A 14,326-nucleotide genomic window follows, 5' to 3' on the forward strand; every position below is an offset into this window, starting at 1 on the left:
AAACAAGTTCCAAGCATTTTACATTGAGAAAGTTCATTACAAAATATAATATTAATAATAATAATAATAATAGTCATCAACATTAGCTTTTTTCAAATACTCAATACAAGCTTTATTGCTATGACATTCACAAAACAGATAAGATATTAAAGAGAATAATATTTTATAATATAAAAAGCTGAATAATCTGAGTATTATTGATAAATATAATTAGCTGAATAGAATAAATTGTAAACTAAAACTGTATAACAATATATTGATTAAATTAGTGTTTAGCATTTAACAATTCATGTTTTCATGTCCTGCAGATTTTGTATTAATAGCAACACAACCTACAAGCAACATTAGTTTACTTTATCCCATCTGTGTAAGAACTCATTTCTAATAAAACAATCAAAAACAACATCCCACTATATAGATTCAATCACAAATACATTTAATGAAAACAAAAAGCCTGCTAATGATGCATGCCAGTTCAATTTAAAGTGATTTTTTAAAATTGTATTTGAATTGTAATGATGCGATAATAGTTTTCTGAAATGTAAAATCTTACTTTTGTGCAATCATTTTAACAACACAGTGCAAGACAGTCGTGTAGAGACCCATAACTATAGGGACATTTGAGTCACTGGGTCAGCTTTGTCAGCTTGCTCCACCTCTTTATGCTGTCATGAACAGGAACGAACAGTCAAACCCTCTGCCTTGCAACACAGCCTGAGAGGGGCACAGCACCAGCACTGCTCTTCACAAACCTTCACCAACATTGTCTTGCCTTATGCGGAGGGCGTACGGGCACCAGGAGTTACAGAACTGAAACATTTTCCCATTTCTCTCAAGATTTTGCTTTTGATGCCTCGGGAGGATGGCAGAAGGTGCAGATGGAGAGGAAGAGATTCAGTTCCTGCGTACAGTAAGTGATGCTTGTCAAACTGTTAAGAACTTGTTCAGTCTAATAATACCACTTTTGTGTGTTAAGGTGTCACTTCATAACACACAGTGGACAAACGCTTTCTGTGTTACTTACTTTCTTACTTGGAGCCCAGATTGACAAGCACAGGTGGCTTGCTTTGTTGGCATTGTTTTCTATTTATATCCCATCTGTTACTTGATATGTCACTGTTGTGTCCCAGAGAAAAAGAAGCTGGTGGTGCCAGGTGACAGTTAACACATGTAGATAAAACAGATTAGGAACCAATCAGCTATTAAGTATTTTCATCAAGTATTTTTGACACTGACACCACAGTCGTTACATTGATAACAATTAGGACAGAATCTTTTTTAGTTTGGTAAGTGGATGTTGCATTTTCTGCAGTTTGTAGTGACATCAGCAATATGTAACGTAGAACATTGCACCTGTGAATGAAACAGAAATTAAGAATGCAATGGCTTCATAGGAAACAATATATAATGCAGGTGTGAAAATCCTGGATGTCCTTATACCACGCCCAGTGTTTTTTTGGCAGCATGGATGTTTTTTTAGCTTGGGGGTTGAAGATCTACAACAGAAAAAAGCTTATATGGTCATAAAGCTTCATCAAAAACTGAAGAAAACACAAAGTCCTTTTAGTGTTTGCTTTTTGAGAAAATTAAAAAAGGAACAATTTAAGTTTTCTGGGTAGTGTGCTATTGTTTTTATTTATTTGACCAAGAGAAATTCTTTATCTCAAGGACTACTTACCCATTGACATCTTTATCTTTAAAAAAATACATTTGACAGGTCAGAGCTTCTGAAATTTAAAATTGTTTTAATCGTAATTATTGGAAATAATAAAATGATGGGAGAGATGGAGCTCCATTTTTAGATTATTGCATATTACTACTTGTAAACCGTAACTGATCTCCTGTGCACACACTGTCAGTGAACATGTTTCCCATCATCAGCATTTTATACGGACGGCCAGACGCATCTGGTAAATCTATACAGCCGCTCAAATTTTAGTTTCAGTTAACCTGTGTTTTTTAAATAAAAAAATGTTTTGCTTAGAAATGTTTTTACACATTTGGGAGTTTTTTAATATTGGTATAGTCGAACACACATTTCATGTTGTGAAATATTACGATGAAATAAGTTTATTTTTCCTGCATTAGTCACTGCTGAGCTATCAGATAACCTTGTTAAACCTCTGTGCCAAAGCCTGCAGAAGGACATTGTGGCATTGCAAGCAGTCAGTACTGATACTCAACTATAATAGTTGTTCCACACAATGTCACTTGAGTTTCTGTAAATCCTGGTAAAGCTAGACTCGAGTTTCATTTAAAGCTTAGTTCCTTACACCCACTTGAGTATAAGCTGCACATCCTGTGAATGCAGTGTTTTTGCAATACACACACAAATATTCACTTTATATTTTGGATGAGTCCTATAAACACAAATTATTCAATTTTTTTTTTCTCTTGCATATTTAATCCAGCAGCTACAGAAGTGTGAAAGCACGTTTTGAGATGGCATTGTCTTGTGGCTTGAAACCCACCACTGAACTGAAAATATGTCAACAGTGCGTCATTAAGTTTCTCTCACTTTGTCACTGTTCACCCTGAACTCCGCTGACTTCTATATTTACTGCTTGAAGATTAGCAGGTTCAAACCTTGGCCCATTTCAGCACCTACTTTCTTCTGTCCCCGTAAGACCATCACTGCTGACGTATTCCTGACAGTCTATCATTGGATGTTGGATTCAAAGCTAGAGCCTGACCGATTCATCAGTTGGCCAATTTGAGCCTTTCACACACTTATCAGTATCAGCGTTAATGTTCTGCAGATATGCACCTATATGAAAGTATATACATATATAAATATATATATTTGCAGATATCGTGGTCATGCTCACTTTGTCAGGTTGTTTTTGCAGTACTCTTGTCCAGTCTGGTGGAATGTTGTCTTAGACATGTAGCTGCTAGCCTCATGTTATCATGATGACATCTGTGTTTCAGTCAGTCTGTGTTGGAGAGAGTGACAGAAACTTAATACTCACCTCTGTCATATGCTATTGTGGGATTGTCAGTTTGTCAAATTGTCTTTTATATTTGGGTGACGTATCTTTTATGTGCCAGGATTTTCAGATGCTTCAGTCTTAGGTCTGACTTTTTGATTATTTGTCTACTGTACAGGAAAAAAAGTTTTATTATAATTATGAAGTCATGTATTTATAGACCATCTCTTATGACCTGATCGAGAGGGAACTGTACAAACTCCCTTTTAACACACTGCATCTCACAAGCTGGAAAACACAGGGGTTATAGAAGAAGATCTGCTTCACTGTACTGTGCCTTTATCCTGAAAACACAGACCACCACGCCTTATCTAGTGCTGAGACAGAGTTTTCAGTTTAACAAAACTTTTGTCTGGAGTTGTTGTGATTTCCTCACCTTTGCATGAGTTTGTATTCTAATCTTGACTTAATTTTCCCATTGATGTTCACTTGACAACAACCTGTTATATCAGTGTTTCCACTTAAATCTTGTACACGATTCAAGATTCAATACTTTATTGTTTAAAATTTGCCACACTGTGTCTCGTGACAATCAAACAAACAAAGACACACAACAAGAATAAAAGAAACAAAACACATAACACCCTCCCCACATACTTTTATAAATCAAGAAATAACAAATTTACAGCCTTTTTTTATGTTCTCATTATTTACCAAACAGAATACATTTGTTTTATTTTCAAAAGCAGCAGTCTGTATACTATAGAATCAGTTTTCAGTTGACTTCAGAGACAGCTATCATAAAGCACAAACTACAGCTAATTACAAAGTTGAACCCAAGTGAGACTGACAACTATTTCCAGCTGTTTTTTCCTAAACAGACATTTTAGCCTCGTTACATGTACCTTGATTAAGGCTGTGACTGAACCAGAAGTATTTCCAGATGAAAACACCAACAGCTGAGCACGAAGGGTCGAGCTGAGCCAAATTGTAATTTTGAATATTCCTCTCCCTAGTGAGCTGACTAATCGCATTATTGAATCGGCAGTGTGGGCAACTATGTTTCCTGGCCGTCAAACCTTAAATATCTGTTGCTCTCCAGAAAGGGATGTGTGAACAGCAGGTGCAGTGGCCTGAAATAGAGATCTGTGGGGGAGTGGCTGGTGTCTGGGAGCCACAGAGGCGGGGGGATTAGAGCTGGATAGTGACAGGCCCAGTGAAATGCAGTTACAGAAAAAATACTTGTGAAGGTCAGGAAAAGGTGTTCAGGGCAACAGCTGTTTTTGCAAGTTATTTTGTTCATGCTTTATCCCAATTTCTTTTGTTATTTATGTTGATCGTTGTGTGTTGCCTTTGATTGAAAGGTTAATTGCCAAAAACACAAATTTATGTGGTGAGATATAGTCAGACATCTATGCTATCTGTATTTTCGGAGACGACTTTGAGCTATCAGAGCCATGAATTGTCAGTTCACGATGCTAACTCAATAAATGTAACAGACATAACACGGCGTAAGAACTGCAGAGTGCATTAAAGCGGACCTCAGATTTTATGAAGTGTTACAGGTCATGCAGAGTTCTACAGAACAGCATATATTAAAGGTTTCAGAGGCCTTTTGCAGATGGAGCTGAGTGGAGTCAGCTTTGAATGACCTACTCATCATCTCTGCTTCAGGCTAACAATTCACAGGCTCGACCAATCACTAGTCGGCTGTCAATTATGATGTCTCAGCCTGGTTAAAACCAAACTTACCAGAAACATGAACACTTGAACATGCATCAGTGTGATAAGAGCTACTATACATGACATACATCATGTTTTATTTCACATGTACTTTGGCCTTTTAATCTGGTCAATGTACCATCCACTAACATGGATGAGGCTGTGTTTATGATCTGAATTGCAGACACCCACCAGGGGGCAATCAAGATGCTGTGGCTCTCCTATGGGGGCTGTTATGTTCATCTTTATTTACACTCAACAGTCAAGTTGCATTGGGCAATGTAGGCAAATGGTTTCGAAGAAAAATGCATGTAATCAAAATATAATGTCTTTACTTTTTTATTTTAATCACATTAGAAATTGTACAGTTCAAAATAATTGTTTACATGGAGGCCTTGATTGTATATCAGTTCCTCTTGCAGTCCTCCTTCACTTTCCACCTGTTTTGTGTTTGTAGGACGATCAAGTGGTGCTGCAGTGCACTGCATCTATTCTTAAGGAACAGATCAAGCTGTGTCTGTCATGTGAAGGCTTTGGGAATCGTCTCTGTTTCCTTGAGACCACCTCGAACGCTCAGGTAGTGGAGGGAGGCTTTTTATTTCAATTAATTGAGAATTTATTTTATCAATCCATGCTACTCACCATTTTGCTGCTCGTGCTGCGTTTCAGAATGTCCCTCCAGACCTCGCTATCTGCTGCTTCATTTTGGAGCAGTCCCTGTCCGTGCGGGCTTTGCAGGAGATGCTATCTAACTCTTCTGTGGATGAGGTAAAGCCCCAACACTGAAAAGAGACTGTGTTCATTCATCAACTGAAACTAACTTTGTTTCTTTTCTGACCTGATGTCCCATGATCCTCCTCTCTCTCACACCTGCCAACCACAGGCTGTCGATTTGGACAAATGGGTATGTTTGCTCACTCCATCTGTAGAATGGCCCTATTGTTATTTCGATATTGCCTCAAGATGATATAAGTTATCACCTTGAGGGGGTTTCAAGCGACAACTTTGAATATGATAATCTCTTTTTATCTTCACTTCATTTAACAAACTTTGCCTCTACCTCTTCACACAGTCATCACAAGGAGGGGGTCACAGAACACTACTGTATGGACACGCCATCCTCCTTAAACACACACACTCCAGCATGGTGAGCACATTTACAAGCAAATATTTGGCTTCTGCTGCTCCATTTTGTCTTTTCCACTAAGCAGCAGCTCGCAGTAGCAGTTGATTACTCTCTAATCTGAATGTATGTCTGATACCAACTCTCCATCCTGCAGTACTTGAGCTGTTTGACTACTTCGCGTTCACTGACTGACAAACTGGCTTTTGATGTGGGCTTGCAGGAGGACTCCACAGGTGGATATGGACTTTACTGGTCATTTTGTTGCACACAAGCTCTGTATCCTAAATAGTTTTTCTGTCACAGGGGAGGCCTGCTGGTGGACCATCCATCCAGCCTCGAAGCAGAGGTCTGAAGGCGAGAAGGTCAGGGTGGGAGATGACCTCATTCTTGTCAGTGTTTCATCAGAGCGATACCTGGTAACCACAGTTTTACTTACTTACTGTAACTGACAATTTGTTGGCTACAATTCTCACCAGTATTACCACATGCACTCCTTTCAGCATCTTTCCTATGCCAGTGGTGACTTGATGGTCGATGCTTCCTTCATGCAAACGCTGTGGACCATGACGCCTGTGATGTCTGGATGTGAGCTTGCTGAAGGTCAGTAACTTTGCTGTTTCTAAAAAATAAAATCTCTTTTCTTCTTGGACCTGTCAACTCTCACTCATGGATATGACTCTCGCCCTCCAGGTTTTCTGACTGGAGGTTATGTGCTCCGGCTGTTCCATGGTCACATGGATGAGTGCTTGGCAATCCCTGGAGCTGACCAAGGGGACGACCAGCGCAGGTGAGTTTAGCTGCAGAAGATGTCATAAATAGATTTAGGTTAACGTTATAAAGAAACACTGTCTGTTTTTTTACCAAGCAACCAGAGTTAAGTGGCTTTCATGTAGAGAGTTTTCATGTGCAGTCCCACTCACTGAACCAAAGTGAATGGAGGATTTTCCTCAAGATCCCCGGTGTCCGTTTAGAATTACTCATGTTTTAAAAGTGAATCTCTGAATATTGGAAATAAACAAATTTGTTTTGAATGACCTCTACGTTGTTTTTAACTGATCAATTTTTAATTTAAGATGTAACACTTCTCACCATATTACAGGTCACTGAAGAACCATCAATCTTCTTTTGATACATATTTGTGTATTTTTGCTTTTGGCCAATTAGCCCCTAATCCATATCATATAATGTTTACTCATTATTTTTTCTGCTTGCATGTTTTTCAGCAGATATGCCACAGGCTCCTTGAATCAACCATCAGATAATTTTCAGCTTGCAATTCATGATTACGGAATAACAGAAACATTTAAATTCTTATATTTTATTGACACAATCTGAAACACTGGTTTCCAGGAAAAGGGGGAAAAATTCAAAATACTTAGGAATTTGTCAAAATGTAATATCCTGATGCTTATTCAATGTCATAGATTGACATGGTTTTTTTTTCTTTCAGAGTTGCTCATTATGAAGGAGGGGCTGTATGCAGCCATGCCAGATCCTTATGGAGACTGGAGCCACTACGTATCGGGTGTGTCTTGATTCCGCTCATTTAACAACATGTGTTTTTCAATCATTCACTTCCAGGGAATTTACAGCATACTGATGCTCATTCACTCTGTCGATAGTTGGAGCGGAGGTCACATTAAATGGGGTCAGTCTTTTCGGATCCGTCACATAACAACAGGCAGGTACCTCTGTCTGGATGAAGAGAAAGGACTGCTGCTGGTGGACCCAGAGAAGGCCGTTTCCAAGATGTCAGCCTTCTGCTTCAGAATTTCAAAGGTCATTGTAATACAAAGCTGACTTTGCCAGATCTCTGTCAAGTGTTTGAGACTTACACATTTATTCCAAACTACAGGAAAAAATCGAAGTGACCCAGAAGCGAGATGTGGAAGGAATGGGCATTCCCGAGATTAAGTATGGAGAGTCCATGTGCTTCGTACAGCACGTGTCATCAGGCCTCTGGCTTACGTACGCCGCTGTTGATGCTAAATCTGCCCGTCTAGGTCCTCTAAAAAGAAAGGTAAAGCAGAACTTTTTATCAAGACAGTCAGCAACATATAAACTCACCTTAAACTATTCAGAATCTAGTTCAAGAATGTAAACCTGGGTTTTCAGAGCACCTATATTCAATTCGTAGGCAATACTCCATAAAGAAGGTCACATGGATGATGCGCTCACAGTGGCTAGATCTCAGACTGAAGAGTCTCAAGCAGCCAGAATGATTCACAGCACAACGGGCCTCTTCAACCAGTTCATCAAGTACTTTAGTTATATTTTATTCAAATCAATGCTAATAGCCATGTTTTTGGTTTTTTTGCATATCCTCATCATGTTCTTATCATGTCCTCAGAGGTCTAGATGCTCTCAGTGGGAAAAACAAATCTTCCAATCCCCCATCTCTGCCTATGGACACTGTGGTGCTCTCCCTGCAGGACCTCATTTTCTACTTCAGACCCCCCGAGGAGGAGCTGGAGCATGAGGACAAACAGTTCAAGCTTCGCTCCCTCAAGAACAGACAGAACCTCTTCCAGGAAGAGGTCGGTCTTCACACAGGAATGTTTAGTTTGGTTGATTTGTTTTAATTCAATAATGTATTACAGTTCTTCATTAGTTACCTATTGTTTTGAACAGGGGATGATTACTCATGTTCTGGACTGTGTTGATCGGCTCAATGTCTACAACACAGCAGCCCACTTCTCAGAGTATGCAGGGGAGGAAGCTGCAGAGTCATGGAAGGAGATAGTAAATTTACTGTATGAACTGCTAGGTATAGTATATCCATATATTTGTTTGTTCTATGCATTCACAGTGATTTTAGATTTGTGTCTTTTTGTGTTAGTGAAAATGATGCTTTAACAATTGCTCCTGCTTTTCTTCTTTCATGAAGCGTCTTTGATCAGAGGGAATCGTGCAAACTGTGCTTTGTTCTGTGATAACCTCGACTGGTTGGTCAGTAAACTCGATCGTTTGGAGGCATCTTCAGGTAACCAAGTCAAACAGAAGCTCATTTAAATGTATAATGTAGCCGGCAACTGTGTTGAAAGCTTTTGTGTTACTTAGCAGTATAAACTGGGGATTTGTCCTGTCATTTGGTTACAGACAGCATACACAAAGTGATCTATATCTATGTGTAATATATCTGTAACAAACACCAGCTACGTAAATTACGCTTGTAATGTTTAGTTAAAACAACTTAATTTATATACTCTCTTATTTTTTCAAAGGGTGTACTGAATTGTATTGTGCTTTTCTACCATACAATGTAAAAAAATGTGTTCTGATAGCGTAATATTAAAATGTGATATATGTAAAATGTGAAAGGCTCATGTATCTATTGGTATAATCTGTTAATCTGTTACTGTCACATTTTCATGACAGGAATCCTGGAGGTGTTGTATTGTGTTCTGATTGAGAGTCCAGAGGTGTTGAACATAATCCAGGAGAATCACATCAAATCGATCATCTCTCTGCTGGATAAACACGGACGCAATCACAAGGTCAGGAATATATAACGCCCAAAGATTAGGAGTTTATTGCAGTTCACTTGTTCTTTAAAATATATGAAATGTTAAGGGTACAAGGCAGTACAAGAACAGTGTCATGGATTTCTGTCTACTTTGTTTTCCCAGGTGTTGGATGTGCTCTGTTCTCTGTGTGTGTGTAATGGGGTGGCTGTAAGGTCAAATCAGAATCTCATCACAGAGAATCTACTTCCAGGTCGTGACCTACTACTTCAAACCAACATTATCAATTATGTAACCAGGTGAGTGAGTTTTTATGAGCACATTTAAGGACAGACTCAAAATATGTTTTGCTCTGTTGTCTGTCATCTGTCCTGTTTTTAAAGCTGCTGCTCTGAGTCACCTCTTTGTGTTGTAAACCTCTCAGCATGAGACCCAACATTTTCCTTGGAACGTGTGAAGGATCCACTCAGTATAAGAAGTGGTATTTTGAGGTGATGGTGGACCACGTGGAGCCATTCCTCACAGCTCAGCCTTATCACCTGCGTGTAGGCTGGGCTCTGACGGAGGGCTATAGTCCTTACCCTGGTGGAGGTGAAGGCTGGGGTGGTAACGGTGTCGGGGACGACCTCTACTCCTACAGTTTTGACGGACTTAACCTCTGGTCAGGTAAAGTAAACTAATGGGATAGTAGACTTTTGTACAGCTCCACCCCGGCTCAGATTTTGACAATTAACTTGAAATGTATGATGGTTGATTAAAACTCTAGAAAACAAATAATTATTGAAATAACAACATAACCTAACCACTTCCTCCATGGGTCCATAGGACGTGTTCCGCGTCATGTTGCCACACCCAACCAGCACATCCTGGCAGCAGAGGACGTGGTTAGCTGCTGTTTGGATCTGAGCGTGCCGAGCATTTCCTTTCGTATCAACGGGCATCCTGTTCAGGGAATGTTTGAGAACTTCAACCTGGACGGCCTGTTTTTCCCAGCTGTCAGCTTCTCTGCAGGCGTAACGTAGGACATTGTTAATTATGAATAAATGTGTACTACAAATGTATTCCTTTGTTTCATAAGCACAGTGCAGATGTGACATGGGACCAATGCCAATTTTCCACTCTCACTTCAAGGTTGCGATTTCTTCTCGGAGGACGTCATGGGGATTTCAAGTTCCTACCACCTCCAGGCTACGCTCCTTGCTATGAGGCAGTGCTGCCCAGGGACCGTTTGCGGATCGAGCCCATCAAGGAGTATAAGCATGATTTTGATGGCATCCGCAACCTGCTAGGTCCAACTCAGTCCCTCTCACACACAGCTTTTACTCCTTGCCCTGTGGACACTATACAGGTAAAACCCTATTCCATCTCCGTTTCATTTTCATCTGTTCCACTGCGCTGAATTTATTATCCTTTCAGATTGTGTTACCTCCTCATTTGGAACGCATTCGAGAGAAGCTTGCAGAAAATAGCCACGAGTTATGGGCTGTTACTCGCATTGAACAAGGATGGACCTATGGACCAGTGAGTTTTTGAATGTTGGTCATTTTTACCATAGAACATTTTGTTGTGCATACAAACAAGGTTCTTAAAATATATTAAAACATATGCAATTTCTTTTTTTCAAAATCAAGTTTCGTGATGACAACAAGAAGCTCCATCCCTGCCTGGTGGATTTCCAGAGTCTGCCCGAACCAGAGAAGAACTACAATTTAGCCATGTCAGGAGAGACACTGAAGTAAGTCAGTGACTTCACTTGATTAACAGCACTGTGCTTTTGTCTGTCTGTGTTTCTAATGACATGTGTGATTCAAATTAAAGGACTCTGCTGGCACTAGGCTGCCATGTCGGGATGGGTGATGAGAAAGCAGAGGAGAATCTGAAAAGGAACAAGCTCCCAAAAACGTGAGATGCAGTGCATGTATTTCGATTCATTTTGTGACATTGCCTCTATTTTATCATTTATACTGTTGATGACTTCATAAACACTCTCCACAACCATTTCTGATCATAAAGCATTTTTCATCAGTTACATGCAGAGTAGTGGATATAAGCCGGCCCCTCTGGACCTCAGTTATGTCAAACTGACCCCCAATCAAAACACTCTTGTGGAGAGACTGGCAGAAAATGGACACAACGTGTGGGCAAGAGACCGAGTTCGCCAGGGCTGGACGTACAGCATTGTCCAGGTACCACCCTATGATAATAACAATAGTAATATTAAATATGTGTAGATATATTTATGGATGAATGTTTTTTTTTTTCATATTTTATTCCAATTTCCCTTGTGATATTTTGTTTTGCAGGATATAATGAACAAGCGCAATCCGCGCTTGGTTCCTTACAACCTACTGGATGAAAAGACTAAGAAGACAAACAGAGACACAGTTTGTGCAGCTGTTCGCACTCTCATTGGATATGGCTACAATATAGAACCACCTGACCAGGAGAGCAGTAAGTTTACACTGTTGTCTAGAAGCAGAGTAACATGAATATATTTTTTTATCTGGTCCTATAAGCTTTATGATTAGAAATACAAGCCTGTAAAAGTTTTTTCTTATAAATTCTGTTGTGTTCCTGTTCATGTAGGCTTTGGACCAGGCAGCACCCGTGGAGATAAGATCAGAGTGTTCAGAGCAGAGAAATCTTACGCTGTCACTCAGGGAAAGTGGTACTTTGAGTTTGAGGCTGTGACAGTCGGGGAGATGAGAGTGGGCTGGGCAAGACCCAGTGTTCGTGCAGACACTGAACTCGGTGCAGATGAGTTGGCATACGTCTTCAATGGTTTCAAGGTCTGAGCAACACTGAGTTAAATGCTTGTGAACGATTTCAAAGCCCCTGTGATACCACACTCTAAAATCATTTTTTTGTCTAACAGGCTCAACGTTGGCATGTGGGAAATGAGTCATTTGGTCGTCAGTGGCAATCCGGTGATGTGGTGGGTTGTATGATTGACCTGACAGAGATGAATATCATGTTCACACTCAATGGGGAAATGTTGATCAGTGACTCAGGCTCAGAGATGGCCTTCAAGGATATTGAGATAGGGGAAGGTAAGTACAGTGAGAGATGATAGCAAACACTGGATATGAATACACATGGGTCTGTGTTTTTGATGTACTGTCATGTATGTATTAAACATCTCCCAGGCTTTATACCCGTGTGCAGTCTGGGCCTTTCCCAGGTTGGAAGGATCAACTTGGGCCAGAACGTCAGCAGTCTTCGATACTTTACCATCTGTGGCCTGCAGGAGGGGTTTGAACCCTTTGCCATCAACATGAAAAGAGACATCACCATGTGGTTCAGCAAGAGCCTTCCCCAGTTTAATATTGTGCCTACTGAGCATCCTCACATTGAGGTATTGTGCATCAGTTGTCAGTGTTTTGATGGAATATAAAAGTCATTATTTTCTTATAATCTTCTCGATCACCACCTCCCCTCTTTGTATTTAGGTGTCCCGTGTTGATGGGACAGTGGAATCGGCCCCTTGTCTCAAAGCGACCCATAAGACATTCGGATCTCAGAACGCCAACACAGACCTGCTGTTCTTCAGGCTCAGTATGCCAGTTGAGTTTCACGAGACCTTCAAAGTCCCAGCAGGCACCACCCTCCTTACCCGTGCAATGACCATCCCTGAGGACGAGGTGGTTGAAGTGGACCCGGACTCTGATTTTGAAATACTCAAGAAGTCTGCCACTCGCAAAGAGCAAGAGGAGGAGAAGAAAGAAACGTCTGTGCCCAAAGAGATCCCCAAAAATGGAGAGAATGAGAAGGATGCCTCAACTGAGAAAAGCAAGAAGAAGGGGTACTGAATCATGCAGCTTGATTTGCTACAGTTTGGACACTGCCTACTTTTTGATTTATTGTGACCAACTGCTGCTGTTATTTGCAGATTCCTCTTCAAGGCTAAGAAGGCTGCGCTAATAACACCACCACCTGTTGTTCCCACCATGCCCCGCTTAGTGGAAGATGTGGTGCCAGATGACAGGGACGATGTTGACATTATCCTCAACACTACGACAGTATGTCTATAACTTAAATATGTTCTTTTTCACATTGAACTTGTCTGTCAGCACTGTTATAATTCTAATTTCTAATGTTTATAACCAACCACCTCCTTTTTCTTTCACTAGTATTACTATTCTGTGCGAGTGTTTGCGGGACAGGAGCCCAGTGGTGTGTGGGTGGGTTGGATCACACCTGACTATCACCAGTACGACCTTCATTTTGACATCAGCAAAGTGAGAAATGTAACAGTCACTGTAGGGGATGATAAAGGCAACATTCACGACAGGTATGTTCCTCCTGTCGACAGATAAAAAAATGTTTTAATTAAAATTGGCATCTGGTAATTAGTTTTGTCTGTTTTCATCAGTATAAAACGCAGTAACTGCTACATGGTTTGTGGAGGGGAGTTCAGCAGCTCCCAGCAGACCCGAGTCAGTCAGGAGGATTTTGTGATTGGCTGTCTTATTGATCTGGACACAGGACTCATGACTTTCACTGCTAATGGAAAAGAGATAAACACATTTTACCAGGTCAGAAAAGCTTCCATCTCATATTCATAATGTCCTTTAAAGGATCTGTCATTTAATGCTAACATGCTATGTTCACCTACTGCAGGTTGAGCCCAACACAAAGCTGTTCCCAGCTGTCTTTGTGCTTCCTTCCAGTCAGAATATGATTCAGTTTGAACTGGGCAAGCTGAAGGTCGGTCTACTGTGATCTTCACAATCAAGACTATAACAGTATTTTTCCGTTTGCTCTGAAATTGTCTGTAATACATCACCATCTTCCGTCTTGTCAGAACATTATGCCAATCTCTGCCGCCATGTTCCGGAGTGAGCGCAAGAATGCTGTCCCCCAGTGTCCTCCTAGATTGGATGTCCAAATGTTAACCCCGGTCATCTGGAGCCGCATGCCCAACAACTTCCTGGAACCGGAGACAGGCCGTATTACTGAAAGATTGGGCTGGGTGGTGCAGTGTAAGGAGCCGCTTACCATGATGGCCCTCCACATCCCAGAGGAGAACAGGTTACAGCTAATAAACATTGCTAGGAATGACAGAGTTTTTTTTTTTTTAGGCA

General features: G+C 40.6%; 1 protein-coding gene across 4 annotated transcripts in view; it reads left to right on the top strand.

The window, feature by feature from the left end:
* Nucleotides 1–681: 681 nt before the first annotated feature.
* Nucleotides 682–14,326, top strand: part of LOC109628722 (ryanodine receptor 1-like) — a 46,654-nt gene continuing 33,009 nt past the window's right edge. For all 4 annotated transcript variants that reach the window (XM_069539913.1, XM_069539914.1, XM_069539916.1 and 1 more), the window contains exons 1-35: nt 682–910; nt 5,110–5,229; nt 5,322–5,420; nt 5,536–5,556; nt 5,725–5,799; nt 5,933–6,011; nt 6,082–6,194; nt 6,279–6,378; nt 6,469–6,565; nt 7,229–7,303; nt 7,401–7,557; nt 7,634–7,798; nt 7,916–8,037; nt 8,129–8,315; nt 8,410–8,545; nt 8,666–8,761; nt 9,157–9,275; nt 9,408–9,541; nt 9,667–9,908; nt 10,068–10,260; nt 10,374–10,590; nt 10,659–10,763; nt 10,874–10,977; nt 11,061–11,144; nt 11,269–11,428; nt 11,546–11,693; nt 11,829–12,031; nt 12,118–12,292; nt 12,389–12,597; nt 12,692–13,044; nt 13,132–13,261; nt 13,373–13,533; nt 13,615–13,777; nt 13,863–13,949; nt 14,047–14,273. In XM_069539913.1, the coding sequence (XP_069396014.1) occupies nt 863–910; nt 5,110–5,229; nt 5,322–5,420; nt 5,536–5,556; nt 5,725–5,799; nt 5,933–6,011; nt 6,082–6,194; nt 6,279–6,378; nt 6,469–6,565; nt 7,229–7,303; nt 7,401–7,557; nt 7,634–7,798; nt 7,916–8,037; nt 8,129–8,315; nt 8,410–8,545; nt 8,666–8,761; nt 9,157–9,275; nt 9,408–9,541; nt 9,667–9,908; nt 10,068–10,260; nt 10,374–10,590; nt 10,659–10,763; nt 10,874–10,977; nt 11,061–11,144; nt 11,269–11,428; nt 11,546–11,693; nt 11,829–12,031; nt 12,118–12,292; nt 12,389–12,597; nt 12,692–13,044; nt 13,132–13,261; nt 13,373–13,533; nt 13,615–13,777; nt 13,863–13,949; nt 14,047–14,273 (4,904 nt within the window). In that variant the 5' untranslated portion in view covers nt 682–862. The remainder of the gene's footprint in view (nt 911–5,109; nt 5,230–5,321; nt 5,421–5,535; nt 5,557–5,724; nt 5,800–5,932; nt 6,012–6,081; nt 6,195–6,278; nt 6,379–6,468; nt 6,566–7,228; nt 7,304–7,400; nt 7,558–7,633; nt 7,799–7,915; nt 8,038–8,128; nt 8,316–8,409; nt 8,546–8,665; nt 8,762–9,156; nt 9,276–9,407; nt 9,542–9,666; nt 9,909–10,067; nt 10,261–10,373; nt 10,591–10,658; nt 10,764–10,873; nt 10,978–11,060; nt 11,145–11,268; nt 11,429–11,545; nt 11,694–11,828; nt 12,032–12,117; nt 12,293–12,388; nt 12,598–12,691; nt 13,045–13,131; nt 13,262–13,372; nt 13,534–13,614; nt 13,778–13,862; nt 13,950–14,046; nt 14,274–14,326) is intronic.

Source organism: Paralichthys olivaceus, chromosome 15 (genome assembly GCF_024713975.1).
Source record: "Paralichthys olivaceus isolate ysfri-2021 chromosome 15, ASM2471397v2, whole genome shotgun sequence".
Taxonomy (NCBI): domain Eukaryota; kingdom Metazoa; phylum Chordata; class Actinopteri; order Pleuronectiformes; family Paralichthyidae; genus Paralichthys; species Paralichthys olivaceus.